The 11,214-nt window shown below is 41.8% G+C and overlaps 1 protein-coding gene across 2 annotated transcripts; it reads left to right on the top strand.

The window, feature by feature from the left end:
* LOC8064652 (4-coumarate--CoA ligase-like 7) lies at positions 4,556–10,990 on the top strand. Of its 2 annotated transcripts, none has more exons than XM_021452731.1 (5): positions 4,556–5,830; positions 9,842–10,028; positions 10,168–10,313; positions 10,442–10,496; positions 10,599–10,990. In XM_021452731.1, exons 1-5 carry the CDS (start codon positions 4,793–4,795, stop codon positions 10,682–10,684), a joined length of 1,512 nt encoding a protein of 503 aa, XP_021308406.1. In that variant the 5' UTR covers positions 4,556–4,792; the 3' UTR covers positions 10,685–10,990. The 2 variants fall into 2 exon arrangements, with proteins under 2 accessions (XP_021308406.1, XP_002462135.1); XM_002462090.2 differs by having other exon boundaries at positions 4,600–5,830; positions 10,429–10,496.

Genomic DNA, 11,214 nt, shown 5'->3' with positions numbered 1-11,214 from the left:
TTTAGTGATATCAAAAGCAAACTTCTCTGGCTCTTTCTGACCAAAGGGACAAGATATCGGCTTCTTGTTTTTCACCCACTTTGCTAAGTCGATAACTGGCTCTTCATCAGAATCAGAATCTTTTGCTTCATTGACAAATGACACCTTTTTATTCCAATTCTTTCTAGGCTCAAAAATCCTAGTGTCTCGATCAGAAATTCTTTGCACAAGATGACTCAAGATTTCAAATTCTTGATAAGCATACATATCCTTGAGATGTGGTAACAATCCTTGAAAAGCTAGATCGGCCAGTTGTTGATCATGTAGAACCAGACTATAGCACTTGTTCTTCACATCTCGCAGCCTCTGCACACAGCTCTCTACCGATTCATCATTACGCTGCCTTAGCCTTACTAAATTGATAAGCTTCTTCTCATGAACTCCGCAGAAGAAGTATTTATGGAACTATTTTTCTAGATCGGCCCAAGTAATAATAGAATTTGGAGGCAACGATATAAACCAAGTAAAGGCCGACCTAGACAAGGATGATGAGAAGAGCCGAACCCTTAATTCATCTCTGTTAGCAGCTTCCCCACATTGGATAATGAAATGATTGACATGTTCCATTGTCGATGTGTCATCTTGTCCGGAAAACTTGGTAAAATCCAGCACTTTGTACCGATTTAGAAGAGGGATCAGGTCGTATGTAGGAGGATATGGCATTCGATAAGAATAGGTATTAACCTTGGGCTTTATCCCAAACTGATCTCTCATGATCTTTGCTATCTTATCGGCCCAATAAGCATCAGCATCCTGCCGATGTGCCGGCTAAATCTCTGGCACCTATTGATATGCTTCCACGTGTCTTTGTGGCACACGATCTCCAGCAAACAACATATTAGTCATTGCTTGAGGCCCACCAATCTGCTGAGCAAGATTCATCGGCTGAGCTGCTGGTGCTTGATTCTAGAAGCCAACCTGCATGTGACATTGCTGAACCCCTGCAACTTGATGATTTTGTTGTGCTGTATGTTGAAAGGGTAACTGTCCTAACCAACCATTATTGGCATTCATCAGCACAAAACTTGTCGATGGCTGGTAACTTGCTGTCATTGCCGGATTAACATACCCAGCCTGAGATATGAATCTCTATTGTGTCGGCAATGGATTTGCCGACGAGCTTGCATTAGGCACTTGAAATGACGGCATTTGAAAATTTCCAACAACTGGCCACACAATAGTTGTCGTAGAATGCTGAGGCACTTGAGTCATTGGCGAGACTAGAGGAGCCGATGGCATGGGAGCCTTCCCTACTGCATCAGGTGCCTGAGATAATCTAGAATTATTTGCCAAAAACTCCGGAGGCATACCATATCCCCACCAATTAGGAGGAACCTGGTTGTTTTGGAATACAGGCCCTAACATAGCTGATGACGATAGATCTGTGTTGAGTTGAACTCGCCCTCCTGAAGTCATCGGATCTGATCTCATCGGTGTAGATTGATCATTAGACACACCTGCCGTACTCGGAGGAGACGTGACTTCTGTACCCGTAACGGCTGAAGGAGCCGATGGAGCGACAACCGACGATAGCCCTGTCTGATGATAGGCTAGGCCAGCATAAAGTGGTGGTGCTTGTCCCTCTTTGAAGATTCGAATGACGGCGTTGTAAATGGTGTTGGACAGCACATTGGAGTGGTTAACCAAAGCATGATTAATTGCAAAATTAACCATCTCTTGAAGTTTACCAGGATTGGAGTCAAAGGTAACCTGCTGAGGCAATGGCAGATCTTGCTTCTAGATGACTTCCCCACTCTTGTTCAAGCTGAAAAACTTCAGACAAAGCTGCCTGTACTCCTCCATAGCCTTCTCCATAGCTTGCTTCTATTCTTCTCTGAGATCTGCTTTTGTCACGCTGATGATGTTGTCCGCGTCGAGCTCAGAGGTAAGCATGTTGATGATGTCGAACTTGTCCCACTAGGCGTGCCAAAATATGTGTTGATGCAAAAATAAATCTATAAACACAAAGGGCTAATACCCAATTTTGATGTCAAGGCATGCCAGTCGATTTGACATGTTCATCGACAAGGATGATAATTCGAATACTTTGGTCCCGACAACAGCGATACACCCGGATGTCACGGCCAAGAGGTACTCACGTGAAACTCGAGGATCGTCGAGTGCAACTCGCCGAATCGATGAGAACTCGTAAAAAGAAAAGTATGCAAATTGACGAAGTCATCAAAAAGTAGATGCGAAAATAGGAGTAAACTTGTATTTGATATTGATTGATATATCTTTACATCACCTCTCGGCCTATATTTATACCCTGGTCTAAATAGTTACAACCAAATAAGACTAGGACTCAATTTTTAAGGTAAAAAGACTCTTACATTAGGACATACTTTAACAAATATAGAAAGAAGAAAATGAAACCTAACTATTCCCATGTCCACCTTACTCGCGATGAAGTCTCCATCGGCTCCTACCCCATCGGTGAGCTAAAATCTTCACCAGCAGCAGTCTTCATATCTTTTCTCATCGGCATCAGCAACACAGCACCATAAGCTCTATCGGCAATAACCCCTGAATCGACAAACATCATCCTGACCTTATTAACCAACACTTTGGATTTTAGGCTAAGAGAATTTTTCCGCCGATCATCATCTTTCATTGGCACCACTTTCCATCGATTGATCTTTATCGGCACTTTTTATCAGTACAATGCAACAATTTCCCTACTGCCGATTAGTCTATTTTGATTATCTTAACCCATGCCAAAAATGGTGTCAACAAAATTTACGAGACGAATCTTTTGAGCCTAGTTAGTCCATGGTTGGACAATAATTCCCACAAACAAACGAAAATACTACAGTGTCTCGAAATTTTTCACTTCAGCAACTAAACACGGCCTTACTCCAGTGGCCTATGCCATAGCCCGATATAGGCCTTGTTTAATTCACCCCAAAAATAAAAAACTTTTTAAGATTCTCTGTCACATCAAATCTTACGGCACATGCATGAAGTACTAAATATAGACAAAAACAAAAACTTATTGCACAGTTTGTCTATAAATCATGAGATAAATTTTTTTAGTCTAGTTAGTCTATAATTGGATAATATTTATCAAATAAAAACGAAAATGCTACAATACCGAAATCCAAAATTTTCGGAACCGCCATTCACGTTCATGCTGTCGGCGGTCGACTATCTCCCAAGGCCTATCATTGTCCAATCATCTTCGTCCTTGTGATCTCGTTCGGTACGACATCGGCAGCTAGGTGATTTTCTATTCAAAAATTGTTCAGCTGAGATTCACTTTGTTCTTCGTATATGATATGGCTTATGAGCTCCTAAAATTGGTATTGTTTTTAACTGTGGCAACAGCAAGTGTTGAACATGCATTTTCTGCAATGGTTTATGTGAAAACAATGTTAAGAGTAGATGATTGTCAGATGAAAATGATATAATTAAGACATTTATGTCCCTTTAAAAGCGTCGAATAAAGTAGTCATAAAATTACTATTGTAAGTATCTGATTCTCTTTTATGCCTTATTTCAATTATCAGTATGGTTTTTGAACTATTTATACTACACTTAGTGGATGGTTTGAACTTAATTATTGAATTTAAGCCTTTTTATGTTAATTAGTGTATATATACCGAATTATCTTGTCAATTTTACAATAATTACTGAATTGCTGAAATGGATTTACCAAATAGCATATAAATTTTTTTGGGCGGCATGCCCTTAGACAAAATCCTCGATTCGCCAATGTTTGTCAAGAGACCGTCTAACCATTTATGGGGCTCTAGATGTGCCAATCTAAGAGAGGATATCTCCTAAGATTGTTTTTGCTAACAAAAACTTTTTAAGATTTCCTGTCACATCGAATCTTACGGCACATGTATGGAGAATTAATAAATATAGTTAAAAACTAAAACTAACTATACAGTTTGACTGTAAATCGCTAGATGAATCTTTTAAGCCTAGTTAACACATAATTGGACAATATTTATCACAAACAAATAAAAATGCTACAGTATCCGAAAACTTTTCATTTTGCCAACTAAAGCGTGACTACAAACGCACGATTTGTGAAGCACAGCACCGCAGTCTACTCTACCTACGCAGGTAGAAACAATATGCCTTTCATGTCACTCCAATCCCCATCACGTGATAAGCGTGTCTTGCAGATTTGGAATATTAGGCCTTGTTTAGTTCCCAAAAGTGAAAAGTTTTCGATACTGTAGCACTTTCGTTTGTTTGTGACAAATATTATCCAATCATGGACTATCTAGGATCAAAAGATTCGTCTCGTGATTTACAACTAAACTGTGTAATTAGTTTTTGTTTTTGTTTTCGTTTATATTTAATGTTTCATGCATGTGCCATAAGATTCGATGTGACGGGAAATCTTGAAAACTTTTTGGTTTTCAGGTGAACTAAACAAGACCTTAATTCGAAGAAGAAAACAATGAGGCCCTAGTGGCGGATTTGTATGCATGCACTGATGCAACCCCTAACCCAGCGTTCCAGAACTTTTAGCAACAGAAGAAACATGCCTAATAATGCTGTCACTTGTCACTAGTCCGTAATTACGGGACTGCAGGTCACCTACCAAGCACGGGCTAGGTGGCTGGCTTGTACCGTATCACACAGCCTGCGCCTGCTTGGCCCCTTGCAATGTTGGCTGTTGCCACTTTTGCCACACAGATCTCTATAAGAAAAACCCCAGCTGAAACCCGAAGACGGCACACGACAAAATCACCAACCACCGCAGTCACCAGTCACCACCAGGTGCCGAGAAGAAATGGCCACTCCCGCGCCTGCGGCCAACGCCGACGGCGCTGCTCCGGGCGGCGTGGACAGCCGCAGCGGCTACTGCGAGGTGACCAGGACGTTCCGTAGCCTGCGCCCGCCGGTGCCGCTGCCGCCGCCGGACGCGCCGGTCTCGTTTCCGGAGTTCGCCTTCTCGCGCCTGACGTCGTCCCCGCTCCCCGCGCACCCGGCTCTCCTCGACGCCGCCACCGGCGAGGTCCTATCGTTCCCGGAGTTCCTGTCCCAGGTGCGCGCGCTCGCGGGGGCGCTTCGCTCCGTGGTCCGGCTCGGCCGCGGCGACGTCGCGTTCATCCTCGCGCCGACGCGGCTGGACATCCCGGTGCTCTACTTTGCGCTGCTCTCGTTCGGCGCCGTCGTGTCGCCGGTAAACCCCACGCTCACCGCGGACGAGGTCGCGCGCCTCGTGGCGCTGTCGGGCGCGTCCGTCGCCTTCGCCGTGTCGGCGACCACCGCAAAGCTGCCGGCTGGCCTCCCCACCATCCTCCTCGACTCGGACCGCTTCCGCTCCTTTCTGCAGAGGCAGAACGACGGCCGTGGGGAGGAGGGACTGGCGGAGGTGCGGCAGTCGGACACGGCGGTGATCCAGTACTCGTCGGGGACAACAGGGCGGGTGAAGGCCGCGGCGCTGCCGCACCGGAGCTTCGTCGCGATGGTGGCAGGAGCCCACGCTGTGCTCGGGAAACCGAGGCACGGTCGCGAGAGGACGCTGCTGGGCGCGCCCATGTTCCACTCGCTGGGGTTCTACTCCGCGCTGAAGGGTGTGGCGCTGGGGCACACGACGGTGGTGGTGACCGACGCGGTGGCGCGGCGCGGCGTGAAGGGGGTGGTCGAGGCGGCGGAGAGGTGGGCGGTCGCTGAGATGACGGCGTCGCCACCGGTGGTGGTGGCCATGGCCAAGGAGCGGTGCCGCCTGGAGGCACTGGAGCGCGTGGTGTGTGGCGGCGCGCCGCTGCCGAGGACGGCAGCCGACAGTTTCCGACGACGGTTCCCCAACGTGGATCTATGCATGGTGAGTGTCGTCGCTTTCAGTCAAGTAATTAATTATGATGTGAGCTAGATAGCGTTGTTACAGTAGTCGATTTCTATTCGAATCATTGCATATACTGGTGGAATTTAATAAAACGATAAAACAAATTGACGGTTTTTGTTGAAATCTTGTTCGCTTAATTACGGAGCAATGCCCAGAAAAGAACGCCAAAAATTAGCGGATCACTGAACTTTGTGAAATGATACACTTAGTCGAAATTGACTTGTATGGCGATGATGTCGCTGCATTATCATTAGCTTGCTCTAGGTCCTAGAATAAAATGGTTTATAACTAAATGAAGGTGATCCGAGAAACAGGTTTTAGTGCAGTAATAATGGTTTGAGTATAGTACTGTACGAAACCATGCGTCTACTAGCATTCAAGCTCTTCTTTTCTTTTATTAGGCCTTGTTTAGTTTCTAAAAAATTTTATAAAATTTTTCAAATTCCCCGTCACATCGATTCTTTAGACGTATGCATAGAGTATTAAATATAGATGAAAATAAAAACTAATTACACAGTTTGGTCGAAATTGATGAGACGAAACTTTTAACCCTAGTTAATCCATGATTAGACAATATTTGTCAAATACAAACGAAAGTGCTACATTGTCGATTTTCAAAAAAAATTGTAACTAAACAAGGCCTTAAAAATTGCTCGAAATATTAATACATACTCCTATTTTGAAAGAAAAAACAAGTGCAAGTCTTTAAGGTCCTGTGTGGATCCACCAGCTAGCTACTAAAAATAAGTAGTTTTTGAGGTGGATCGTAATTATATGCTTATCTAGTAGAGGCCAGGTAATTATTAGTTAAAAGTATCCAGCTAATAACTATCTTATATACTAGCTGTCCTAAACTAGCTAACAACAGTTAATAGATTGCTAAAAGGTGCTTTTGCCCTCTCACATGCCTATCTCCCACATGTTCTAACAATAGTAGTCTTTAAAATGTGGAGAACAAAACCATCAATACATCCAGCTTCTACTATTGGGTCCAAATAACATCTAGCCTACAAATTAATACTCTCTCTCCATTTCAAATCGTATCTAGATATTATGCGATGAGGTACCATAAGCCAATTCTTTGGTGATCCATTACATTGCCCCTTGGCCCCACAGTTAGTATATCACGGTGGGCATGAGCTACCTACTCTTATCTCAAAGGTGGTCCTTGCATTGTACTCCTTACATCCTAAATTGTAAGTCATTTCAAGAATCTTAGAGAGTCAAAATATTTTCACGTTTGGCCAAAATTATAGAGAAAAATACTAAAATTTGTAACGTAAAGTGAGTATACTATGAAAATATAATTAAGAAAGAATCTAATGATACTTAGTTAGTACCATAATAATTATTATTTTATAATATAAATTTGGTCAAACTTAGAAAAGTTTGACTCTTCAAAATTCTTAGAATGACTTACAATTTGGAATGGATGGAGTAGTAGCTATTGACATGTACTAGTTAGTACTAGGAAATGTATGCATGTGATTCCCTGCTAAATCGAAGACTCAAATTGAACTATAGAGATCAGGTGAGGTGGATATATTATATTAACCGAAAATGCCGCTGCAAAGAAATGCATATATATCGAATCTTGTGGTACATGCATGAAAATAAAACTAATTACACATTTTATCTGTAAATGATGAAATGAATTTTTTAAACCTAGTTACTCTATGATTAAATAATATTTATCAAATAAAAATAAAAATATTGTAGTATTAAAATCCAAAAAACTTTTTACATATAAACAAGTCTCGAGTGTGTCGGCTCCACTGCTGACTTGGGTACACGGTACAGCGGACCCTCGATCGGCAAAAATAACAGGCGCACGCCACCAACGCATGTCGACCGTGGCCGTCCATACGATACGACCGAGGCCTGCGCTTGTTTAGTTCTAAAAAGTTTTATAAAAAATTTTAGATTTTTAGTCGTATCGAATCTTGCGAACCATATATAAAATATTAAATAAAAATAAAAATAATAACTAATTGTATAATTTATCTATAATTTACGAGATAAAGTTTTTAAGTATAATTAGTTTATGATTCAACAATATTTATTAAATATAAATAAAAGTGTCTATTTTCTTAAAAATTTTGGAACTAAACAAGGCGCATGCATGCCGAGGACCAGGAGGCGTTCTGGTTCACATCATCGACGGACACCGGTTGATCCAAAGGACGGAACGCGTGTCACGTGTGCTGATTAACACAACTGTCACCAACTCAGGGCTGCTAAGCCCAACTAGCCCAAAAAAATAAGGGCTGCTAAGCCCTAGTATGATCATGATCATGATCGTGAATCCACTACTCGTACGTTCTAGGGCTGCTATTCTTGTGCCTTGTTTACATGTGAAAAGATTTTTGGATTTCGCTATTGTACCACTTTCGTTTATTTGTAGCAAATATTGTTCAATCATAAACTAACTAGAATCAAAAGATTTGTCTCACGATCTACAGATAAAATATGCAATTAGTTTTTATTTTTATCTATATTTAATGTTTCATACATGTGCCGCAAGATTTGATATGATGGAGAATCTTAAAATTTTTTTGATTTTTGAGGTGAACTAAACAAATCCTAGTTATCAAACTGACAATCCGGAAACCCCCGAGAGAATAATGATTTTGCTCAGGCGCGTGACCCAACATTGATCATGATCTTGCGCCTTTTTTTGGCCACCTCGTTGCTCATTTAAATCGGAATATGCATGAAGCATTAAATTGTGTAATTAATTTTTATTTTCATATATATTTAATGCTTTATGCATGTGTCGAAAGATTCGAGGTGATAGAGAATCTTGAAAATTTATTGATCTTTGGTGAACTAAACAAGGCCGTAGTACTCGTACCGTCGTACTATGTACTATAACCACTCTGCTGCCAATGCGGAGCTCCTGACACAGTTGCTCGCTGCAGATGACTGGACATGCGAGTGCTTAGCTTTTGTCATTTTGTGCAGCTTTTAGGCTTCGGCATGATTCCTTTCTACTCAAATATTAGTACAAAGTAGATCGAAAAAGTTTTAAAATTTTGACACGTTAGCATTTTTATTTTTATTTAACAAATATTGTCTAATTATGGAGTAATTAGATGTTCAATTAGTTATTATTTTCACCTATACTTAATACTCTATATATGTACCGAAAGATTCGATTTGATGAGGAATCATGAAATGTTTTTGATTTTTTGGGTGAATGTGTCGCCATTGTTTACGTGTCGATAAGTTTAATTTAATTTGTAGATAATACATGTAATATTTATTTGTGTAAATAAATTTGTTAAAAAAATAGATTTAAATATTTATCCAATGATACTAATTACGAGTCATAAATATTAATATTTTTAAATATATATTTAGTCAAAGTTGTTTTTTAAAGCAAAAACGATAAACATTTAGGATGGACAGAGTATGTTCTAATTTTTCATTATGTATATTTATTTTCTAGGATAGATATTGCCTACAAGTATTTATTGGGTGTGTTGAAAAACTAGTTTAATGGACTCTTACCATCTTGCTTGATAAGGGTCTTTAAAATTGTAGAGACGGTCCTACACCCATAACTAGCTTGTTGCTTACTATATGAGAGTCAAGCTTTTGTATCTTCTATCCTTTACTTTAGCAAAAATACTCACTAGTTTAATTGTAAGACAACAGAGAAAGAGAGAATTATTTGATCTAGTATGTGGTCGCCATAGGAATGGCATCTGTTTGTTGTTGGGGTCCAACCTCTCTCATTTGCTTATCTTATAAGACGTATTTTTTCTGCCCAGTCAACAGCTAACTGTAGCTGCATCGATGGTTGAGCATCCAAGAGAGCATCTCTCTTGTTGGCCAAGCCCCAAAGAAAATTTGTCACAGTCCAAAAGGCATTGGTTCGTAAAGACCTTTACGGCTTTACCGCCATCCGGTCAAGAAAACATGCACGCAGTTTTCCTTTGGAATGAACTGAGAAGAGAGTTGCATCGGTGGCTTCATTTGTTTCAGGGCTACGGTTCAACTGAGGCTGGTGGCATATCGCTGATGATCAGCCGGGAGGAGTGCGCCCGCATCGGTTCCGCCGGCCGTGTCTCGGAGAACGTGGAGGTGAAGATCGTGGACCACGTCACCGGCAATGCCCTGTCCGTGGGCCAAAAAGGGGAGCTTCTCGTGAGAGGGCCTGCCGTCATGACTGGTAATATAACCACCAGAGCCTAACATGCATGCATGATAAATTAAGCTGATGCTGCGCTGCAGCTGGATTCAGATTTTTTTTGAGGGGGTTCTTTCTCATCTTTTTCAGCTCAAAAAATATATGTTCTCATGAATTGCAGGATATGTTGGCGACGAGGAGGCCAACGCTAGTAGTTTTGACTCTGAAGGATGGCTTAGGACTGGGGACCTTTGCTACATTGATCAGGACGGCTTCTTGTTCGTGGTGGACAGGCTGAAAGAGCTCATCAAGTACAAGGGCTATCAGGTTAATTACTTTGCAGTTTAATTTGGTCTTGTTTTCAAAGCACATAGATTGTCACCCTTGCAGTTTCAGACTGATGATGATCTGGGTCACTGGGTGTATATATTTGTCGCTGCAGGTTCCACCTGCAGAGCTGGAGCTTGTCCTGCAGTCTTTGCCGGAAGTTATCGATGCCGCAGTCATGCCGTGAGTCCCCACTACAACGCCACACACGTTGCCAGAGAGTTGCAAAACATGCTCAGTTATATTATATATATCGTCTGATGGTTTCACTGAATTTGTTTACAGGTATCCTCATGAGGAGGCAGGGCAGATACCGGTGGCGCTTGTGGTCAGGCAGCCTGGTAGCAAGGTCACGGAGGCTCAAGTCATAGACCACGTCGCAAAGAGGGTGGCCCCTTACAAGAAGATCCGCAAGGTGCTCTTCGTCGACTCCATACCCAAGTCTCCGGCTGGCAAGATACTGAGAAGGCAGCTGACCAACCATGTGCAAGCTGGGGCTGTCTCTAGAATGTAATTCTTCTTTATTTACTTGCATGTGTGCATGAGACAGAGATTGTGTGCAAAGAGAATTAGAGCACGATTTTTGAATTGAAAGAATAATACTGATGACATGCTGTGGAATTCGATCTATCGACATAGAGAAGTAAAATCTGGGCCAAAGAGCATGAACAGTGTTACATGTCAGTTTTTTTCCTTTCCCCCAAATTAGAGTTCTGGACATCGGTTTGGTTGAAGCAGGCACCTTAATTATGTCACAGCGTGTGGCTCTACTAATGATGCCCACCAATGCATGCAAGTAGATAAAAAAAAACTGCATTTTATCTCACGCCTGTTGAGGCCTCGTTTCGTTCCCGAAATTTTTCGGGTTTAGCTACTATACCACATTCATTTATATTGTGCA

This window comes from Sorghum bicolor, chromosome 2, assembly GCF_000003195.3.
Source record: "Sorghum bicolor cultivar BTx623 chromosome 2, Sorghum_bicolor_NCBIv3, whole genome shotgun sequence".
In the NCBI taxonomy this organism is placed as follows: domain Eukaryota; kingdom Viridiplantae; phylum Streptophyta; class Magnoliopsida; order Poales; family Poaceae; genus Sorghum; species Sorghum bicolor.
The sequence above is the reverse complement of the archived record's forward strand: the minus strand, read 5'-3'. Positions and strand labels throughout refer to the sequence as shown.